We start from the raw sequence: 23,763 nt of genomic DNA, 5'->3' as shown, positions 1-23,763 counted from the left end.
AGATGTCAGGGGTGGGTTCTTTACCCAGAGAGTGGTGGGGGCATGGAATGCGCTGCCCGAGGGAGTGGTAGAGTCAGATTCATTGGCGACCTTTAAGCGGCATTTGGATAGGTACATGGATGGGTGCTTAATCTAGGATAGAAGTTCGGCACAACATCGTGGGCCGAAGGGCCTGTTCTGTGCTGTATTGTTCTATGTTCTATGTTCTATGTTCTATGTTCTATGTTAGGAAGGAAGATGTGTTGGACATTTTGAACAACTTGAGGATAGACAAGTCACCCGGGCCTGACAGGGTATATCCTAGGATTATGTGGGAAGCAAGAGAGGAAATTGCAGTACCGTTGGCAATGATCTTCTCGTCTTCACTGGCAACGGGGGTGGTACCAGGGGACTGGAGAGTAGCGAATGTTGTGCCCCTGTTCAAAAAAGGGAATAGGGATAACCCCGGGAATTACAGGCCAGTTAGTCTTACTTCTGTGGTAGGCAAAGTAATGGAAAGGGTACTGAGGGATAGGATTTACGAGTATCTGGAACGGCACTGCTTGATTAGGGACAGCCAGCACGGATTTGTGAAGGGTAGGTCTTGCCTTACAAGTCTTATTGAATTCTTCGAGGAGGTGACCAAGCATGTGGATGAGGGTAGAGCAGTGGATGTAGTGTACATGGATTTTAGTAAGGCATTTGATAAGGTTCCCCATGGTAGGCTTATGCGGAAAGTCAGGAGGCATGGGATAGAGGGAAATTTGGCCAATTGGATAGAAAACTGGCTAACCGGTCGAAGTCAGAGAGTGGTGGTAGATGGTAAATATTCAGCATGGAGTCCAGTTACAAGTGGAGTTCCGCAGGGATCAGTTCTGGGTCCTCTGCTGTTTGTAATTTTTATTAATGACTTAGATGAGGGAGTCGAAGGGTGGGTCAGTAAATTTGCAGATGATACAAAGATAGGTGGAGTTGTGGACAGTGAGGAGGGCTGTTGTCGGCTGCAGAGGGACTTAGATATGATGCAGAGCTGGGCTGAGGAGTGGCAGATGGAGTTCAACCCTGCCAAGTGTGAGGTTATCCATTTCGGAAGAACAAATAAGAATGCGGAATACAGGGTTAATGGTAGGGTTCTTGGTCAGGTGGAGGAACAGAGGGATCTTGGGGTCTATGTACATAGATCTTTGAAGGTTGCCACTCAGGTGGATAGAGTTTGTAAGAAGGCCTATGGAGTATTATCGTTCATTAGCAGAGGGATTGAATTCAAGAGTCGTGAAGTGATGTTGCAGCTGTACAGGACTTTGGTTAGGCCACATTTGGAGTACTGTGTGCAGTTCTGGTTGCCTCACTTTAGGAAAGATGTGGAAGCTTTGGAGAGGGTGCAGAGAAGATTTACCAGGATGTTGCCTGGAATGGAGAGTAGGTCGTACGAGGATAGGTTGAGAGTTCTCGGCCTTTTCTCGTTAGAACGGCGAAGGATGAGGGGTGACTTGATAGAGGTTTATAAGATGATCAGAGGAATAGATAGAGTAGACAGTCAGAAACTTTTTGCCCGGGTACAACAGAGTGTTACAAGGGGACATAAATTTAAGGTGAAGGGTGGAAGGTATAGGGGAGATGTCAGGGGTGGGTTCTTTACCCAGAGAGTGGTGGGGGCATGGAATGCGCTGCCCGTGGGAGTGGTAGAGTCAGAATCATTGGCGACCTTTAAGCGGCATTTGGATAGGTACATGGATGGGTGCTTAATCTAGGATAGAAGTTCGGCACAACATCGTGGGCCGAAGGGCCTGTTCTGTGCTGTATTTTTCTATGTTCTATATCCAGCAGTCTCAACTTACCCGCGGTGTGGTGAGGTGCATAGCAAAATTGAAGAAATAGTATTCAAAGGGATCTGGTTATGCAGTTAAGAATTGCCAACTACTTTAAAAAAAACTATGAAAGTCTCTGCTTTGCTGGTTTATCGTACAGCTGTTCAAGATCCAATCCAAATGCTCCAAAGAAATTCACAGAACAAAGCGCACTAAATGTACCTTGCTACAACCTTTTAGTGTAATAAATGACTCAGTTTTCATGAAAAAAAAGAAACATTATTCTATGTAGTGAGAAGGAAGAGAATCATTCACCAGCAAAACTCGACACTTAATTGTCCTAACAGGATTTGGGTGAGTTCTATTTATTGCTGAAAATGTGTTGCTGGAAAAGCGCAGGTCAGGCAGCATCCAAGGAACAGGAGAATCGACGTTTCGGGCATAAGCCCTTCTTCTTAAGCCTGAAGAAGGGCTTATGCCCGAAACATTGATTCTCCTGTTCCTTGTATGCTGCCTGACCTGCTGCGCTTTTCCAGCAACACATTTTCAGCTCTGATCTCCAGCACCTGCAGTCCTCACTTTCTCCTCTGAGTTCTATTTATTATCAAGTGTGAAAACTATGCATCAAATCTGCCAAACAGAGTAAGGGAATCAATATTTTAGGACAAGTTTAAACTAGTCTCACACTTGCAGCACTGAGTCCCAGCTGCCCCCTTGGAGTTTGACTGCATGGACATCAGCCACACATTTCCCATTCGCAAATCAGATGCTTTGAAGTGAAGGATTCACATACACAAATTAAAGGTGGTGGAACAAGTTTACAGAGCAAGATCCTTAATTTTATGAAAGAGATATGGTTAAGCTAATCCTTTATGATGCCATCTTTAGGCTCAACATAGTTTGGCAAAAGGGAAAGAGTGTTGGAGCAACTTATTAGAGCTCTTTGAGGATGTAACCAAGAGTTGATCAAGGGGGAACCAGTCTATGTAGGTGATTTGGATTTGGTACCATTCTGTAAGTGCCAGGGCTCTCAGTCAACCCTGTATTCATGTTGCTAAGAAACAGTCATTCTGTGTCATTGTCAAGTTGACAAACTGTAACCACTGAATGCCACATGAATGGAGTCACTGGAGCCTCAACTACTTACAACCTACATTAATGATCAGGATAAAGGGACAGAATATTTAGCAAGCAATTTGCAGATGATAGGGAGAAACGTCAGTTATGGGTAGGATAAAAACAATTTGCCAAAGGATAGAGGTAGGTGAATTCAGTGGACAAAATTTGGCAGAAGAATACACTAGGAAAATAAATTAGGCTGATCATTCTGTCATGAGAAATAGAAAAACAGAATACAGACTCCAGAGTGCAACAGTACATGGATCTGGGACAGCAGGCACATGAATCATAAGAAGTTAACATGCAGGAACAGCATGCAACTAGGAATGCCCTTATCGTAAGAGGAATGAAATATAAAAGAAAGAAAGGCTTGTGTGGGACTGCACTGAGAGTATGAAGTACAGTTTTGGTCTCTTTACTGACAGATGGATATATTTGTGTTAACAGTTCAGAGAAGGTTCATTTGGCTGATTAAGCAAAAAATGAGGACTATAGATGCTGGAGATTAGAGTCGAGAGTTTGCTGCTGGAAAAGCACAGCAAGACAGGCAGCATCCGAGGAGCAGGAGAAAAGCCCTTCATCAGGAATGAGGCTGGGAGCCTAGGGGGTGGAGACATAAATGAGGGGGCGGGGGAGGGGGGGGGGGGGGGGGGCTGTGGGTCTGGTGGGGGAAGGTATCTGGGAGTGCAATAGGTGGATGGAGGTGGGGGTAAAGGTGATAAATTGGAGGGGAGGGTGGAGTGGATAGGTGGAAAGGAAGATGGACAGGTAGGACAGGTCATGAGGACGGCGCTAAACTGGAAGATTGGAACTAGGATAAGGTGGGGGGGGGGGGGGGGGGGGAATTAGGAAACTGGTGAAATCCACATTGATGCCCTGGGGTTGGAGGGTCCCAAGGCATCCTTCCTCCAAGCATCAGGTGGATTTGACAAGATAGTCGCGGAGGGAACGGTTTTTACGGAAAGCAGATAGCGGTGGGGAAGGAAAGATATTTTTGGTGGTTGGTTCCGTTTGTAGGTGGTAGAAATGGCGGAGGATGATGCAATGTGGAAGGTGAGGACCAGGGGGTTCTGTCCTCGTTGCGGTTGGAGGAGAGGGGTTCAAGGACGGAGTTGTGGGAAGTGGAGAGGTGTGCTGGAGGGCATCATCACCACATGGGAGGGGAAATTGTGGTCTTTAAAGAAGGCCATCTGGTGTGTTCTGTGGTGGAAGTGGACTTCCTGGGAGCAGATGTGGTGAAGGCAGAGGAATTGGGAATAAGGGATTGCATTTTTGCAGGAAGGCAGGTGTAATCCAGATAGCTGTGGGAGTCGATGGGGTTGTAGAATATGTCAGTGTTGAGCTGGTCACCGTTGATGGAGATGGAGAGGTCCAGGAAGGGGAGGAAGGTGTCAGAGATGCCTGGTTCAAGTGAATTTAAGGTCGGGATGGAATGTCTTGGTGAAGTTGATGAACTGAGCACTGAGATTATTGAGTTGAAGGGGTTATCTTGTGAAATGTTGAGTAGGCTGGGTCTATACTCATTCAAGCTAAGAAAAATAAGAAATGCACCTTTGAAGCAAGATTGTAAAGGATGCTGAAAGCATATTTTCCATTGTGGAAGGATACAGGATTATGGGGCACAGTTTTAATATTAGGGGTTTCCTATTTAAGACTGTAATGAGCAGGAATTTCTTTTCTCAGAGGGTCGTTAGAGTTTGGGATTCTCTTCCACAGACAACAGTGGTAAGCAGGGTCATTGAATATATTCAAGGCTGAATGAGACTGGTTTTCAATCTGCAAGGAGTAAAAGATTAGGGCGGTTAAATTGGAAAGTGCAGTTGAATTTACAGCTAGATTAGCCATGATTTTATTGAACGCTGGAGAAAGTTTGAAGAGGTCCATTACTGCATATTTATGCTTGCTACATATCATTACTTAGATCTTAGCTGGAGCACTGTGCTCAATTCTGTGCTTTAGGTATTTACTAATAGGGTACCAGAAATGAGAGATCCGATAAGCTGTGATTATCCTCCTGAGGGTAACTACTGCAGAGGGCCCAGAGGCAGCTTCCAGAACTGGCATCACATGCAGGACAGAACCAGCAGAGATTATTAGTCTGCTTTCTTTGAATAAAATAAGAATTCTAAGTGACAAGCTGTCTGTTTTCATGGTCAGTGTTTCAGGTGAGAGCTGACAAGTTACCAGGTTTCACACATTACCATGATGGGAGTTGAACTCATGAGATCTAGGTGTTTTGCCCAGTACCACAACAGTACCATAAAAATACTCTGGGGTTTTAAAGTTGAGAGGAAGTCACTGGACAGAAGCAAGAATCTTGACAGTTGTGCCTAATCAATTTCAGAGTTTTGATACCAATTAGCACCCTTACAGTATCCGAGCTCAGACCATTGTACATAGTCTAGTTAGGGATGCAGGCCGGGGCAAGGTACCTCTGTCTTTATTACTATTAAAACCCCTCTGGAATCTGGAACCATTTTCGTGTTGAGTGAACTTAAATTACGAGGTGCATTTGCTCTTGCTAGTGTGACAGCTCCGACCAGGTACAAATCATGAGCTGGGACTTCTGGCAATGAATCATCAACAAACACTCAAAGGTCAGGTACAGCCATATCAGTCAACATTTCCAGATATTCTACCCAGGCCCTTGATTGAAACAACACAAATAAAAATGCCCTGAAGCCAGTTATTCAGATTATCCCAAGATCAAGCAAATTAATATCCTGAAACACAAACTGCAAAGAGAAGGATCCGGCATCGACACTACACAGTGAAGGCAGAGTCATCAGCTCCACATACACTTGATTGAAAGGATACTGAGTGAGAGACTGAGGTTGGTCATTCCTGACAGAGGAAACTGCAGCTTGTTATGATACAGTGGAAAATCAGGTAAAACACCTTCTTGGATTGAAGCTTTCACAGGACCCTGGATTATAAAAACACCAACAGACCAATATTAGAAAGCATTGCAATTTTCAGGAAGCCAGTCTCAAACTGCACATAGTTTATACCTGTTCTTCACACACATTTCTGCACAAGAGGCAATCTTTTTATAGATAAATATGGACATAAGGAAGACATGAGTAGACAAGACATCTCTGCAAATGAAGATTGTGAACAACTGCTAGAGTCAGGGCAGAAATGTTTTTTAAATCTCTGTTAAATAATCATTAAGGATTGTACAGGGCAATTAAAGGGCAGTGCAAGATAGATTTATATTGATTTTCAGGTGATGGTAAAGGTTCCAAATGATATTTTTGCATCATTGTTGATGATGTTTCTGTTCCAAAGAAGGGAGCTCAGTCCTGAACAGCACACATACAACAGATGATGGCATTTTTGACAGATTAGAAAAACTGAATGCACAAACAGTATTTAGAAAAGGTTCTGGATTAGTGGTGCTGGAAGAGCACAGCAGTTCAGGCAGCAGCCAACGAGCAGCGAAATCAACGTTTCGGGCAAAAGCCCTTCATCAGGAATAAAGGCAGTGAGCCTGAAGCATGGAGAGATAAGCAAGAGGAGGGTGGGGGTGGGGAGATAATTAGAAAAGGTCAATTAAGGAGCTGGGGCAGACACTACCCCACTGGACTCTTGAATAGCTTGGGTAATTTCATTCAACTGAAAGCTCGATCATGTACTTCATGTTTCAAAAAAGGATCAAACCAATCTGACAGCTTTTATTTGAGAAATGTAGCAAACGATATGATTATGATTTTATGATTTATTCTTTCACGATTACTGGCAATGGGAAGGAATCAGTAGAAATATACAACATGGCTTCTGAAAAGATACAGGGTACCCAACACAAGAATCATTTATTGATTAAGTCACCACAATATTATTAAATACATTATTAAACTGGAGGAGGTTCAGAGAAGATTTACCAGGGTGCTGCCAGGCATGGAGGATTCCAGTTATAAAAATGAGGGAGGAGAAACCGTTCAAAACTAGGGGATATAATTTAAAGCAGGGGTAAGATTTAGAAAGGCCATGAGGGGTAACTTTTGTTATATATTGGTCTGTGTGTGGAATGAACTGCCAGAGGAAGTGGTGGATGCAAATAAAGTTACAATGTTTTAAAGATATTTGGATAAAAAGGTTTGGAGGGATATGGGCCAAACACAGGCAAGTGGGATTGTTTGGTTTGGGAACACGGTCAACATGGGTAAATTGGATGGAAGGGTCTGTTTCCATGCTGTAAAATTCCAATATCAGGACCTGAGCTGCTGACTCCCTAACCAGGAAAAATATCCTCTTGGCTACACTAACTGGGGAACTGGAACTGGAGCTGGATGAGCTGAGGATTATTCGAGAGGCTGAGAGGGTGATCGATAGAAGCTACAGGGACATAGTTACGCCGGAGAACAGAGGTAGCTGGGTAACAGTTAGAGGTGGGAAGGGGAAGAAGCAGGCAGTGCAGGGTTCCCCTGTGGTTGTTCCCCTAAAAAATAAGTATGCAGCTTTGGAAACTGTTGGGGGGGGGACAGCCTTGCAGGTGTAAGCTGCAGTGAAGGGGTCCGTGGCTCTGAGATTCAGAAGGGAAAGGGGGAGAAGAGGAGAGCGCTAGTTATTGGGGATTCTCTAGTTAGAGGGACGGACAGGCGGTTCTGTGGACATGGGCGAGACTCTCGGATGGTTTGTTGCCTCCCGGGTGCTAGGGTCCGAGACGTCTCGGACCGTGTCTTCAGAATCCTTAAGGGGGAGGGTGTGCAGCCAGAAGTCGTGGTACACATTGGCACCAACGACATAGGTAGGAAGAGGGGTGGGGGGGTCATTCAAGAGCTCAAGGAGTTAGGCTGGAAGCTAAAAGCTAGGACAGACAGAGTCGTCATCTCTGGGTTGTTGCCGGTGCCACTTGACAGAGAGGCAAAGAATAGGGAGAGAGTGCAGTTGAACACGTGGCTGCAAGGATGGTGTAGGAGGGAGGGCTTCAGATATTTGGACAATTGGACTGCATTCTGGGGAAGGTGGAACCTGTATAAACAGGACGGGTTGCACCTGAACCAGAAGGGCACCAATATCCTGGGGGGTAGGTTTGCTAGCACTCTTCGGGGGGGTTTAAACTAATTTGGCAGGGGGATGGGATCCGGACTTGTAGTCCAGTAAGTAAGCTAGCTGTGTGTCAGGATGTCCAAGACTGTGGGGAGGCTGTGGAGAAGGTAGCACTGACAGGGACTACTTGCGGACACAGAGATGGGCTCAAGTGCGTATACTTCAATGCAAGGAGTATCAGAAATAAGGTGGGTGAACTTAAGGCGTGGATCGGTACCTGGGACTACGATGTTGTGGCCATCACGGAAACATGGATAGATGAGGGACAGGAATGGCTGTTGGAGGTTCCTGGTTACAGATGTTTCAGTAAGATTAGGGAGGGTGGTAAAAAAGGAGGGGGGGTGGCATTGCTAATTAGAAATGGTATAACGGCTGCAGAAAGGAAGTTTGAGGGGGATCTGCCTCTGGAGGTAGTATGGGCTGAAGTCAGAAATAGGAAAGGTGCAGTCACCTTGTTGGGTGTTTATTATAGGCCCCCCAATAGCAGCAGAGAGGTGGAGAAACAGATTGGGAAACAGATTTTGGAAAGGTGCAGAAGCCACAGGGTCGTAGTCATGGGCGACTTCAACTTCCCAAATATTGATTGGAAGCTCTTTAGATCAAGTAGATTGGATGGGGCGGTGTTTGTGCAGTGTGTCCAGGAAGCTTTTCTAACGCAGTATGTAGATTGTCCAACCAGAGGGGAGGCCATATTGGATTTGGTACTCGGTAATGAACCGGGACAAGTGGTGGGCTTGTTAGTGGGTGAACATTTTGGTGATGGTGACCACAATTCTGTGACTTTCACCTTGGTTATGGAGAGAGATAGGTGCGCACAACAAGGAAGTTTTTACAATTGGGGGAAGGGAAATTACGATGCTGTAAGACAGGATTTGAGGAGCATACGTTGGGAGCATAGGCTGTCAGGGAAGGATGTGGTGGAAATGTGGAACTTTTTCAAGGAGCAAATACGACGTGTCCTTGATATGTATGTACCGATCAGGCAGGAAAGAAATGGTCGTGTGAGGGAGCCTTGGTTGACGAGGGAGGTTGAATGTCTAGTAAAGAGGAAGAAGGAGGCTTACATAAGGTTGAGGAAACAAGGTTCAGACAGAGCAGTGGAGGGATACAGGATAGCCAGAAGGGACCTGAAGAAAGGGATTAGGAGAGCTAAGAGAGGGCATGAAAAATCCCTGGCGGATAGGATCAAGGATAACCCCAAGGCATTCTATGCGTATGTGAGAAACCTGAGAATGACGAGAACGAGGGTAGGTCCAATCAAGGACAGTGGTGGGAGACTGTGTATTGAGTCGGAAGAGATAGGAGAGGTCTTGAACAAGTACTTCTCTTCAGTATTTACGAACGAGAGGGACCGTATTGTTGAAGAGGAGAGTGTGAAACGGACTGTTAAGCTAGAAGAGATACCTGTTAGGAAGGAAGATGTGTTGGACATTTTGAACAACTTGAGGATAGACAAGTCAACCGGGCCTGACAGGATATATCCTAGGATTATGTGGGAAGCAAGAGAGGAAATTGCAGTACCGTTGGCAATGATCTTCTCGTCTTCACTGGCAACTGGGGTGGTACCAGGGGACTGGAGAGTAGCGAATGTTGTGCCCCTGTTCAAAAAAGGGAAGAGGGATAACCCCGGGAATTACAGGCCAGTTAGTCTTACTTCTGTGGTAGGCAAAGTAATGGAAAGGGTACTGAGGGATAGGATTTACGAGTATCTGGAAAGACACTGCTTGATTAGGGACAGCCAGCACGGATTTGTGAAGGGTAGGTCTTGCCTTACAAGTCTTATTGAATTCTTCGAGGAGGTGACCAAGCATGTGGATGAGGGTAGAGCAGTGGATGTAGTGTACATGGATTTTAGTAAGGCATTTGATAAGGTTCCCCATGGTAGGCTTATGCGGAAAGTCAGGAGGCATGGGATAGAGGGAAATTTGGCCAATTGGATAGAAAACTGGCTAACCGGTCGAAGTCAGAGAGTGGTGGTAGATGGTAAATATTCAGCATGGAGTCCAGTTACAAGTGGAGTTCCGCAGGGATCAGTTCTGGGTCCTCTGCTGTTTGTAATTTTTATTAATGACTTAGATGAGGGAGTCGAAGGGTGGGTCAGTAAATTTGCAGATGATACAAAGATAGGTGGAGTTGTGGACAGTGAGGAGGGCTGTTGTCGGCTGCAGAGGGACTTAGATATGATGCAGAGCTGGGCTGAGGAGTGGCAGATGGAGTTCAACCCTGCCAAGTGTGAGGTTATCCATTTCGGAAGAACAAATAAGAATGCGGAATACAGGGTTAATGGTAGGGTTCTTGGTCAGGTGGAGGAACAGAGGGATCTTGGGGTCTATGTTCATAGATCTTTGAAAGTTGCCACTCAGGTGGATAGAGTTTGTAAGAAGGCCTATGGAGTATTATCGTTCATTAGCAGAGGGATTGAATTCAAGAGTCGTGAAGTGATGTTGCAGCTGTACAGGACTTTGGTTAGGCCACACTTGGAGTACTGTGTGCAGTTCTGGTCGCCTCACTTTAGGAAAGATGTGGAAGCTTTGGAGAGGGTGCAGAGAAGATTTACCAGGATGTTGCCTGGAATGGAGAGTAGGTCGTACGAGGATAGGTTGAGAGTTCTCGGCCTTTTCTCGTTGGAACGGCGAAGGATGAGGGGTGACTTGATAGAGGTTTATAAGATGATCAGAGGAATAGATAGAGTAGACAGTCAGAAACTTTTTCCCCGGGTACAACAGAGTGTTACAAGGGGACATAAATTTAAGGTGAAGGGTGGAAGGTATAGGGGAGATGTCAGGGGTGGGTTCTTTACCCAGAGAGTGGTGGGGGCATGGAATGCGCTGCCCGTGGGAGTGGTAGAGTCAGATTCATTGGCGACCTTTAAGCGGCATTTGGATAGGTACATGGATGGGTGCTTAATCTAGGATAGAAGTTCGGCACAACATCGTGGGCCGAAGGGCCTGTTCTGTGCTGTATTGTTCTATAACTCTATAACTAACTGGTTATTTTGTACAATCTAAGACATCTAAGCCAAGGGCATCTGTAACATTCATCATTGTCAATATTGTGGTCACTACTTAATTGCTTAAAATGTCACAAAATATCATTTGTTGTACCAATGCTGCGAATCTGCCCTGAACACAATGTACATTAGTGCAACCAATTCACTGCTCCATACTCACAGGAAGATATGAGAGTGGGAATTCATACTTAAAATCTTCAGCCTGAAGTTTGTAAACTAACTTCATCATTGGGCCACTGTTAAATACAAGAAAGAGAGAATTTTCATTAATAGTAAAAAGTTATCGAAGTCGTAGATATTAATGCAAACCTTGCAGTTAATATCATAGAACTTAGAATGTTTCAGTGCAGTACAGACCCTTCGGCCCTCGATGTCGCACGGACCTGTGAAAATAATCTGATGCCCATCTAACATAGGCCGTTCCATTATTATCCACATTTAAATGCCCTAAATGTCAGCGAGTTACTGTTGCAGGCAGGCCGTTCCACTCCCCTACTACACTGAGTGAAGAAACTACCCCTAATATTGGTCCTAAATCTATCATCCCTCAATTTAAAGCTCTATCATTTGAAGCTTGCCATTTGCAAATTGGCTGCTTCTTTTCCAACAATATGGTAAACACATTTCAGAAGTACACAAGTAGCTGTGAAGCACTAGAGACATCCAATGGTTGTTATAAGTGTTATATTAAAGCAAGCAATTCTTTCCGATGCCCTTCATGGGCACAGGTCAACCCAAACGTTACCACAATCACTTAATAATTGTGTATTGTCATTACTGTTGCTAGGCAGTGAAATGCAGCAGTGTGTGCGCGCACCAAACTCTCACAAGCAACCAGATAAATGACCGCACAATACGTTCTCCTGAAACAGGTGAACTAAAAACATTGGCCAGAACAGTCAGAGAAGCAATGCATTTGTCTAAAGTCCAGAACAATCCAAAGATATATAGGTTAGGTGACACTAAATTATCCAGGGATGCACAGGCTAGGTGGATTGGCAATGGTAAAATCCAGGGTTATAGAGATAGGGTTGGGCGGGGGGGGGGGGGGGCCTTGGTGGGATCTTCTTTCGATGGTCACTGCTGACTCGATGCGCCAAATGGCCTTTTTTCTTGCGGTGGCACAGTGGTTAGCACTGCTGTCTCATAGGACCAGAGACCCAGGCTCAATTCTAGCCTTAAGTGACTGCCTGTGTGGCATTAGCACATTCACCCTGTATCTGCACCACTGGGTATTCCGGTTTCCTCCTACAGTCCAAAGGTGTGCAGGTTAGGTGGATTGGCGATGGTAAATTGCCCTGCAGTGTCTAGGGATGTACAAGCTAGGTGGATTAGCCATGTAGGGTTACAGGAATAGGGTAGGGGATTGTGGGACTGAGTCTGGGTGAGATGCTGTTTGGAGGGCTGGCATAGACTCGATCGGCTGAATGGACTCTATCAAAATCTATCAAGGTCACAAAATCATATACTTGAAATCCAAGATACTGCGCTTCCCAAAGATAATGTACAACTTCTGTTCATCAGAAATGCTAACAGTCACAGGGCCATAGAATCATTCAGCACAGAAACTGACCCTTTAGTCCAACCAGTCTATGCTGACTATAATCCCAAACTAAACTTGTTCCACCTGACTGCGCTTGACCCATATCCCTCCAAACATTTTTGAAGGTTTGAGCTTTAGGGAGAGGCTGAACAGGCTGGGGCTGTTTTCTCTAGAGCGTTGGAAGCTGAGGTTTATAAAATCAGGAGGGGTATGGATAGGATAAATAGACAAAGTCTTTTCCCTGGGTTGGGGGCAGTCCAGAACTAGAGGGCATAGGTTTAGGGTGAGGGGGGAAAGATTTAAAAGGGACCTCAGGGGCAACAATTTCATGCAAAGGATGGTGAGTGTATGGAATGAGCTGCCAGAGGAAGTAGAAGAGGCTGGTACAATTACAGAATTTAAAAGACATCTGGATAGTTATTTGAATAAAAAGGGTTTAGAGGGACGCGAGGGTCGAGAGTGTGGTGCTCAGCAGGTCAGACAGCATCCGAGGAGCCGGAGAATCGACATTTCAGGCATAAGGCTTTCATCAGGAATGCAACTTGTAGGAGACTTTAGGAGAAAGGTAGCTGAGAATGCGATAAGTTGGAGAGGAGAATGGAGCAGATAGATGGGAAAGGTGATGGACAGGTCCTGAGGGCAGTGTTAATTTGGAGGCTTGGGACTGGGATAATGGGGGTGGAGAGGAAATGAGGAAACTAGTGAAATCCACATTGATCTCGCATGGTTGCAGGGTCCCAAGGTGGAAGATGAGGTATTCTTCCTCCAGTCATTGGGTGGTTAGGGTTTGCAAGGGAGGAGGCCCAGGACCTGCGTGTCCTTGGTGGAGTTGAGAGGGCAGTTGGAGTGTTCAGCCACGGGGTAGTGGGGTTGGTTGGTGTGGGTGTCCCAGAGATGTTCTCTGAAACGATCCACAAGTAGGCATCCTGTCTCCCTGATGTAGAGGAGACCACATCGGGTGCAACGGATACAGATGTGGAAGGATCCTTTGGGGCCTTGGATGTAAGTGAGGTGGAAGGGGAGGACCGGGGGATTCCGTTCTTGTTGCAGTTGGAGGGGTGGAGTTCAAGGGCAGAGGTTCTCCTGCTCCTCGGATGCTGCCTGACCTGCTGTGCTTTCCCAGCACCACACCCTCGACTCTGATCTCCAGCATCTGCAGTCCTCACTTTCTCCCCCTTTTGAGGGATATGGGTCAAGAGCTGGCAAACGGGACTAGATTAATCTAGGATATCCGGTCGACATGGATGGGTAGGACCTGTTTCCATGCTGTACATCTGTATGACTCTACATATCCAAATGTCGTTTCAACACTGCATCCACGACTTCCTTTGCTCCAGTGAACTCCTACACTCCAGTGATACAGGTCCCAGCCTGTCCAGTCTCTCCTTATAACTCAAACCCTCTATTCCCAGTAACGTCCTAGTAAATCTTTTGTGAACATTCTCCAGCTTAATAATATCCTTCCTGTAACAGGGCAACCAGAACTGGACTCAGTACTCCAGAAGAATCATCAACATCCTGTTCAACCTCAACATGACTCAACTCCTATACTCAAAGGAGTGAGAATGAAGAAAAGTGTGCTAAATACCTTCTTAAACACCCTACCCACCTGTGATGCAAATTTCAAAGAACTACATACCTGAACCCTTAGGTCTCTGTCATACAACACTACCTAGGGCCCTCTCATTAATTGTACAAATCCTGCCTGTGCTTGTTTTACCAGAATGCAATACTTTGCATTTATCCAAACTAAACTCCATCTGCCACTCATCAACCCATTGCAGCTTTCTGAAGGTGAGCTTAAATACTTACCTAATACAGCTGTTGCTGACCTGGGAATGCTTGCTAATGAAGCTTATGGAAATAGTTTTTGTTATATCCTATTTGTTGTTGACAATATCAGATAAAAGCCAAATATAAATAAAGGTTCACAACTCCGCAAGACCTTTCTCAAAGGGATGTTTCAAAAGTGCATTGCAGCAGATACAGTAATTCTGAAACTTTGATTCACTAATGGAAATTAGACTGACAGTTAGTCTGGCAACATGTGTGAACAGAGAATCAGTTAACGTTTCAAGTCTGATAAAACCCCTAAGAACAATTCCAAATAAGAGTCATACTTGACAGGAAATATTACACTGTCCTGCCTCTGCAGATGCGATGAGATCTGTTCAGCTTCTCTAGAATTTTATTTACAGGACAGAGCTAAAAATCAGGAGTCTCCCAATCAGGACTGAAAAATTGAACATTAATCAATTGTTCTTAGTGGTAAAGGTAGATAATTCTTGATGAGAAAGAGAGTCGGATGTTATCAGGGATAGGGAGAAAAGCGACTGCAATCAGATCAGCCATGAGCTTATTGGATGGCAGAGGTGGTTTGAGGAGCTGAGTGTTTTTTTTAAGAGAAGACAGCTCACCATCACCTTCTCAATGAGGAATCTGCATTAAGCACTGACCCAAGAAGCCCACATCCCATGAATGGACTTTAAAAAAAAAAGACCAATGAGATCATGGCTAGTCTCCCTACTACTGATACTCCGACTCCCTTGTACTCCTAACTCAAGTTCGTAAGTAGCTAGCATAAAAGGAAGATTGACTACTTTTATAATTTAGGCTCCTCAGAGTCAATCTTCAGTTCTATCCTTCTACAGTGAAAAGGAAGCAAGAATGGTTATACCTGGGATCTAAAAAATCAACCACAGCAGCGTATTCACTTGGATTCAAACGACCCTGCAAATATCGCAAGTTCCAACCAGGAACAGTTCCATCCGGGTTGCCAAACACACTCTCCATTAGCCAGGGGAAAATCAAATGCAGCTCCTAGAAACAGCAAAACAAGAAAAAAGAAAACACATTCACCAAGCAGCTGAGTAACTAAAAGTTAAAAGGCTCCCTGATGATGAAAATGCATAAGAACTTTATTAGATTAGATCAGATTACATTACAGTGTGGAAACAGGCCCTTCGGCCCAACAAGTCCACACTGACCCGCCGAAGAGCAACCCACCCATACCCCTACATTTACCCCTTACCTAACACTATGGGCAATTTAGCATGGCCAATTCACCTGACCTGCACATCTTTGGACTGTGGGAGGAAACCAGAGAACCCGGAGGAAACCCACGCAGACACGGGGAGAATGTGCAAACTCCACACAGACAGTCGCCTGAGGCGGGAATTGAACCCGGGTCTCTGGCGCTGTGAGGTAGCAGTGCTAACCACTGTGCCACCATGCCACCCAGCTTTGTGAGAATACTGAAGGCATGGTCAGTGAGTTCATGGGTGACACCAAAACTGGTGGTAAAGTTGACATTGAAGAAGGTTATCCAAGATTACAAAGAGATCTTGATAAATTAGGTCAATGGGTATTGCATTTAGCAAAACGAACAAGGGCAGAGCTCATACAACTGAAGTACGGCCTAGGGTAGTATTGGGGGAAAAACACATGAATACCTAGAAAAAAGAATGAGAGTTAATCTTTTTGAAACATACAAGACTGTTAAGAAAAACTGAGGAGGGATCAGGGCTGGGTCCACTTCTGATATTTATATAAATTATTTAGATGAAAATATAAAGGCATGGTTGGCAAGTTTACAGGTGGCACTAAAATTGGTGGTATAGTGGACAGCAAAGAAGGTTATCTAAGATTACAGATAGATCTTGATCAATTCAGAAAATGGGCTGAGGAGTGCAGATGGAGTTTAATCTGGATAAGTGCAAAGCATTGAGTTTTAGTAAAACATGCAAAGGTACAAGTAATAGTAGGGCCCTAGGTAGTATTGTGGAACAGATAGACCTTGGTGTTCATAGAGTCATAGAGATGTACAGCATGGATACAAACCCTTTAGTCCAACTCATCCATGCCAACCAAATATCCCAACCCAATCTAGTCTCACCTGCCAGCACCCAGCCCATATCCCTCCAAACCCATCCTATTCATTTACCCATCCAGATGCCTTTTAAACATTGCAACTGTACTTCACCACTTCCTCTGGCAGCTCATTCCATACACATATGACCCTCTGCATGAAACAGTTGCCCCTTAGGTCTCTTTTATATCTTTTCCCTCTCACCCTGAACCTATGCCCTCTAGTTCTGGATTTCACCACCCCAGGGAAAAGACCTTGTCTATTTATCCAATCCATGTCCCTCATGATTTTATAAACCGCTATAAGGTCACCCCTTAACCTCCGATGCTCCAGGGAAAACAGCCCCAGCCTGTTCTACCTCTCCCTATAGCTCAAATCCTCCAACCCTGGTAACATCCTCGTAAATCTTTTCTGAAACATTTCAAGTTTCACAATGTCCTTCCAATAGGAAGGAGACCTGAATTGCATGCAATATTCCAACAGTGGCCTAACAAATGCCCTGCACAGTCGCAACATGACCTCACAACTCCTGTACTCAATACTCTGACCAAGAAAGGAAAGCATACCAAACATCTTCTTCACTATCCTATCTACCTGCGACTCCATGGACTTTCAAGGAGCTATGAACTTCAGTTTCGAATTGAGCTAATCAAGTTTAGTTTCTCACTAACAAATTTCTGGATTACAAAAGGAAGTTGTGAAACATTTACCTGGATCAGCAGTACTCAGTATTAACCAGAACATTTCAACATTAAAAAGTTACTTACTAGTTCAGATTAATATCAACTACAGAAATACAAATGTGAAATTACAAAAATATACAGGGGAATGAGCTGGGCTGATCAACCGAAGATTTTGACTCTTTTTGATAAGGGTAGGATGGAATGAAGGAAGAGGATGGGCTCATTAATTATATTTTCCACCAGACTATTTTACTAGTCCAAAGCAAGGTGGGAAACATTAAATTTAGCTTTCTTAAACTGCAGAATATTCACACCCATCAGTGCAAGATCTGGAGGATACCAAGGTGTAATTCCTTGAAACTTGCGTCACAGGTGGACAGGGTGGTTAAGGCAGCATTTAACATGCTTTCCCTCATTTCTCAGACCATTAAGTACCAGGAGTTGGAACATCACGTTGAGATTGTACAAGATGTTGGTGAGGTCGCTTCTGCAGTACGTCATTCAGTTCTGGTCACTCTGTTATAGGAAGGATATTATTAAGCTGGAGGGGGGTTCAGAAGAGATTTACCAGGATATTGCAGGGAAAGGATTTAAGGTATCAAAGAGACTGGATAGGCTGGGACTTTTTTCACTGGAATGTAGGAGATGACCTTCTAGAAGTTTACAAAATCAAGACAGGGTATCAATAAGATAAATGTCAAGGGTCTTTTCCCTAGGGTGGGGGTATTCAAGACTGAGAGCATATTGTTCAGGAGGGAGGAGAAAAATTCAAAATAGACATGAGGTACAATTTGTTTTTAAAAACAGAGTGGTTCATATTTGGAGTGAACTTCCAAAGGATGAGGTGGATGCACAATGTTTAAAAATGTTTAGATTAGTACATGAATAAGAAATATTTGGAGCGCAGGCAGGTGAGACTCATTTAGTTTGAGATGATGGTCAGCATGGGTTGGCTGGATTGAAGGGTTTGTTTCCACGTACGATTCTACAAATAGGAGGCCATTTGGCCCTGCAAGGTTACTCTGTCAATTAAAATTCTAGCAGACCTTTGATCTCAATTTCATTTTCTTGCAGGATTCTCCAATTGTTCATATATTCATAAATCTAACAATCTCCATCTGAAACAACTAAGTACCCATATCTCACTTGATGAGAGAATTCCACAGATTCACAATACCCTAAGTAAAAGAATGCTCATTCTAAGTCCATCCATAGTGCTGTGGTCATGCCTTGCTGCATCCTTTCACACAGACAGGGTCAGAAATAAGGACTGCACACACTCAAAGGACGTGTACTTATGGCCTGGGATGGCGTAGAGGGTATATACACCCAAGGTCAATGTACTGGAAGAACTGGCAAGAGTTATCACAAAAGAGAGATAAGGTAGCATCATACCTTGGGTGAATAATCTTCTATTGCTTTGGATAATTCATGACATCTCTGAAATAGAGGCTTATTTGTACCATCTGCTTTTAGAAGAGCCTGTAAAGAGAGAACAATTTCATTCCTTCATTTTCTGAAAAGATTTCTGACAGGGATCAGAATTCCAAATATCACCAGAAAGTGTAGACAAAAATCTACGAATGTGCAAGTTCAATTGATAGAAGTTTCCAAGGAACAAGTGGTAGAGAAACTGATTGCTGAAAGTTACAATCTATCACACAAAAAGATTCCGGGACAAATAGCAAAAAACACTAACACTGTAGAGAACCTAAGGACACTCACAATAAAGTCACTCACAATAAAGGGCTAGTAGCCATCATATAGCCATTATCCTTTCATTCTGTGCATCCAGATCATTTCTATACCTCAGCTTCCCAAAATGGGGGTAACAAGCTCCAAAGCAGCAATAACCACCAGTGTTCATGCCCCCGTCCCCCACCGGCTGACAGACCATCTCTTCAGTCACCTGCTTTTCGAGGTGGGATTAAAGAAAATTTCCAAGCTTTGAAATAGGTGTCAGCGGGAGAATTTGGGAAGGATTGATCTACATTGTCACATTGCTATCTGCTTCCACCTCATGCTACCATTGCTGTTGTCATTTAATCATTCCACTTAACCACAAAACTTCTCTTGTGCTCTTCTTCTACCCCCAGTTCTACACTGTGTCCTGCTGGCTGTTCAGCTCATTTCCAATGCGTTACAATGCTGATGGCCTTTGATCAGAAATGTTTATTCTGCTGCACAGATGCTACTAAACCTGCTGAGTGCTTAAAGAGTTTAAATTGTGTTTATTTCAGATTTCCAGCACCCACAGTGTTCTGTGTTAGGGATAAAACCCAAAGCCAAGGACAGTCTAAACCTGGGGAAGGCCGTTAGCAGAGCCCGGTACACTCACCAGCAGGTAGCTGGGCTGCTGTAAGGGCAGGGCCGCCATGCCTTCCCCGCAGAGGGTATCCCGCTGCGATAAGCGACCACACAACCGCCCAAACAACCCCCTCCACACTCCAGAACCACTCGCCAGCTTCAAGCCGCCGCGCCGACCGCCGTCATCAACCTGCGACATCAACATCACATGACCCTGACTGAAACACCCGATTGGAGAACAATGTCAAGGGAAAGCCGCTGCTGATTGGAACAGACCAGGGAGGGGGAATCCGCTGCTGATTGGACGTGATGAGTCGGATCCGGGTTCTGATTGGATGGGGCGGGACAAAGGTTAGCTGCTGATTGGGTCATATAGGTCTCGGCTGACGATTGGTGTAGACGGACGTGACAGGGCCGGCTGGTTCGAGTTAGGTCAGTTACTGATTGGTCGGGTAAAGCGAATGGGAATAATGTTGGAGTGTGACTGAGATCACAGAGAGAAACCCGTCAGTCATGTTCATTCGGGAAAGCGGCGGCTTCTGATGGGGGGGGGGGAGATGGGAGATGGGAGATGGGGGGGGGGGGAGATGGGAGATGGGGGGGGGGGGAGATGGGAGATGGGGGGGGGGGGAGATGGGAGATGGGGGGGGGGGGAGATGGGAGATGGGAGATGGGGGGGGGGGGGGGAGATGGGAGATGGGAGATGGGGGGGGGGGGGAGATGGGAGATGGGGGGGGGGGGGGAGATGGGAGATGGGGGGGGGGGGGAGATGGGAGATGGGGGGGGGGGAGATGGGAGATGGGAGATGGGGGGGGGGGGGAGATGGGAGATGGGGGGGGGAGATGGGAGATGGGGGGGGGAGATGGGAGATGGGGGGGGGGGGGAGATGGGAGATGGGGGGGGGGGAGATGGGAGATGGGGGGGGGGAGATGGGAGATGGGGGGGGGAGATGGGAGATGGGGGGGGGGAGATGGGAGATGGGGGGGGGGGAGATGGGAGATGGGGGGGGGGAGATGGGAGATGGGGGGGGGAGATGGGAGATGGGAGATGGGGGGGGGAGATGGGAGATGGGGGGGGGAGATGGGGGGGGGAGATGGGAGATGGGGGGGGGAGATGGGGGGGGGAGATGGGAGATGGGGGGGGGAGATGGGGGGGGGAGATGGGAGATGGGGGGGGGAGATGGGAGATGGGGGGGGGAGATGGGAGATGGGGGGGGGGGAGATGGGAGATGGGGGGGGGGGAGATGGGAGATGGGGGGGGGGGAGATGGGAGATGGGGGGGGGGAGATGGGAGATGGGGGGGGGGGAGATGGGAGATGGGGGGGGGGAGATGGGAGATGGGGGGGGGAGATGGGAGATGGGAGATGGGGGGGGGGAGATGGGAGATGGGGGGGGAGATGGGAGATGGGGGGGGGGAGATGGGAGATGGGGGGGGAGATGGGAGATGGGGGGGGGGAGATGGGAGATGGGGGGGGGGAGATGGGGGGGGGGAGATGGGGGGGGGGGAGATGGGAGATGGGGGGGGGGGGAGATGGGGGGGGGGGAGATGGGGGGGGGGAGGGGGATGGGAGTAGTGAGAGCGGGGCCCGGGTGGAGGGGGTCAGAGAGTGTGGTGGGTGGGGTGGGGACAGTGAGAGCGGGGGCCGGGGGGGGGGGGAAGGGGGGTAGGTGGGGGGCAGTGAGGGCGGGGGTAAGGGGGGGCGGGCGGGCAGTGAGAGCGGGGGGAGGGGGGGTGAGTGAATGTGGTGGCGGGGAGGGGGGGCAGTGAGCGGGGGAGAGGTACAGTGAGAGCGGGGCCTGGGGAGAGGGGGGGAACAGTGAGAGCGGGACCCGGGTGGGCCCACGAAGAGTGGGGTCTGGGAAGGCATTAACAGTTTGGTCTGATCCTCAGGAGGGCAGTAACGATAGGGCCCAGATATTTGGATGGATAGAGAAAGTATTGAGATGGGAATGGTTTATTTGGAATGTGATGAGGTACTTTTCCCTGTAAACGGTTGATCATTTGTTTTGGGCTTGTTTCCTGGTGATGTGGTAAAAGCTGTTGTATGGATTGATGGAGTCTTCCCAGAGAGGTGGTGGCTGGCAGACTGAACAGTGATAGTGGACATGGGTTTGTCATCGTAAGCAACAAACAGGGCGATGCGATACGTGGGTGTATTTTATGGTTGAGATTCAGCATTTTAAGCTTTTTACACTTTTAAAATTTGAAGATGGAAAACACAAGCTTTATTTGTGTTTTTAGCTGACTAACCACGCTATCAGCCGAGTTCCCCTAATAGTTTGCCACATCGAAGTCCTCACCACCTCCTTTTTCAGATATCACAATCCATCCTTTCAGAGTGATTCTTCTCTAAACCTTTTGGTTCACACTTGTAATTATCAGAAACCATATAATCCCTACAGTGCAAAAAAAACAGTTCTGGGACAAAAGGAAACTCTGGGCGTTTGCTACATTGCTGAGTCTCCCACAGAGGGAGGATGGTCAGATGCTGGTGTGCCTTCGCACCCAGGTAGCAATTTCCCACTTGCAGAGAGACACCAATGTCTTCTGCATCTCCTACATGGTGTGCATTATGTTTTCTGTGAAGTGTACAGCCTCAATTATGACATTCAGCTCATCCCTCAGTGTTGACCTTGAAAACCACAATGAAACAGTGATCTGTACCTTTCAGGAACTACAACCCTGACTCTCCACGTAACCCTACCTTTATCAATTGACAGTTCATTCTTACACATTTAAAAAGGAAGCCTGATTTCTAAATCTGTATTTGTGTTTGCCACCTATTTGCAATATAAATCTATGCCCTTGGTAATACAGCATCCCTATGGGTTGTTCTATCTGTGTCATCTACTTTGACTGGCAACTCCTACATGTAAAAAGTCATCCTTGAGTTCTATGTCACTTGGGGATGGTAATTTGATCACCTCTACTTAATATCATGCCTATAAATAGATAAAATCAAAGCCCATGTCTGCATTTGGGTTGCAATTGAAGTGGGTACTGGAGACTTTGGATTTAAAGTAGCTGTCAGTGGCCCATGGTAAGGATTGATTATGAAATCACAACAATACAGGTATTTATGAAATCTCATTCCAAAGTCCAAAGATACTGTTTCATACTATGTTTGACCATAATTTTGCACACTGGCACTGAGGATTTGTAAGGCAAATGCAATCTGTTTTTCCTCACTATTATCCAAGACATTAGTGAGCTGGACACCTCCTGCATATGGAGAAGTGTCACCTGCTAGCTGAGTCTTGCTGGACATGTATAATGTACAAGCATTACACCGTTTAAATATACAAGCATTGTACCATTGAAATGTATAAGCATACCATTGTACCATCTTCCAATTTACTACCACACAACTTGAACACTTTGTCACACTTGTCTGTCCTAAACCACAGAACCGTCTTCCTCAAGATGAAATATATTTACCAGACTTGATAGAATTTGCCATAATAATTCACTAGACTAAAGCAAGATCTGAGCTCAGAGATATTTTGAGGGTGTGATCTGTTTCCTGTTACAGTATTTGAACCTGATTCTGGGTTGATGTGAGCCATCTCTGTCTAACTTGTGACCCAAATACCTAACAGAATTTTGAATATTATACATTTGACTGCTTTGGTTTGTACTTCATGCTCTTCCAAATGTTGGAACATCTCAACCTGTCATCAAAAGGCTGCCTATTGGAGATGAACTAAGTAAAACATTGAACTTTAACACACTGCTCCCTGAATTACTTGCAAAATATGATGGTTCATTAACTCTTGAACAACTCCAAAGGCTGAAGAAAAATGGCAGCCTTTGAAAGTGAAATAGATCTATGTAGGAATTAATAGGCAAATATGATTTTGACCGATGATTCAAGTTGCAGATAGGCATTCGTGAAATTTAATAATGAAAATATCAGACCTCCTGACACAGAATGAAGGGATCATCAACTTTTGTCAAACTACCGGGTGGATTACATGCTAATATCTGAATTGCTTTCTAATTTTCATTAGCAGAGGGATTGAATTCAAGAGTCGTGAGGTGATGTTGCAGCTGTACAGGACTTTGGTTAGGCCACATTTGGAGTACTGTGTGCAGTTCTGGTCGCCTCACTTTAGGAAAGATGTGGAAGCTTTGGAGAGGGTGCAGAGAAGATTTACCAGGATGTTGCCTGGAATGGAGAATAGGTTGTACGAGGATAGGTTGAGAGTTCTCGGCCTTTTCTCGTTGGAACGGCGAAGGATGAGGGGTGACTTGTTAGAGGTTTATAAGATGATCAGAGGAATAGATAGAGTAGACAGTCAGAAACTTTTTCCCCGGGTACAACAGAGTGTTACAAGGGGACATAAATTTAAGGTGAAGGGTGGAAGGTATAGGGGAGATGTCAGGGATGGGTT

At 45.8% G+C, this 23,763-nt stretch overlaps 1 protein-coding gene across 4 annotated transcripts in view; it reads right to left on the bottom strand.

Annotated features, from left to right (window-relative positions):
- smpd4 (sphingomyelin phosphodiesterase 4) overlaps positions 1–19,573 on the bottom strand; it is a 79,461-nt gene extending 59,888 nt beyond the window's left edge. For all 4 annotated transcript variants that reach the window (XM_072586994.1, XM_072586996.1, XM_072586995.1 and 1 more), the window contains exons 1-6: positions 19,401–19,573; positions 18,458–18,544; positions 15,189–15,331; positions 11,129–11,204; positions 5,724–5,832; positions 1,818–1,870 (exon numbers count right to left, since the gene is read on the bottom strand). In XM_072586994.1, the coding sequence (XP_072443095.1) occupies positions 1,818–1,870; positions 5,724–5,832; positions 11,129–11,204; positions 15,189–15,331; positions 18,458–18,544; positions 19,401–19,568 (636 nt within the window). In that variant the 5' untranslated portion in view covers positions 19,569–19,573. The remainder of the gene's footprint in view (positions 1–1,817; positions 1,871–5,723; positions 5,833–11,128; positions 11,205–15,188; positions 15,332–18,457; positions 18,545–19,400) is intronic.
- Between the last annotated feature and the right edge of the window lie 4,190 nt (positions 19,574–23,763).

This window comes from Chiloscyllium punctatum, chromosome 17 (assembly GCF_047496795.1).
Source record: "Chiloscyllium punctatum isolate Juve2018m chromosome 17, sChiPun1.3, whole genome shotgun sequence".
Taxonomy (NCBI): Eukaryota; Metazoa; Chordata; class Chondrichthyes; order Orectolobiformes; family Hemiscylliidae; genus Chiloscyllium; species Chiloscyllium punctatum.
Note: the sequence above shows the minus strand (reverse complement) of the source record. Positions and strands in the feature narration are given on the sequence as shown.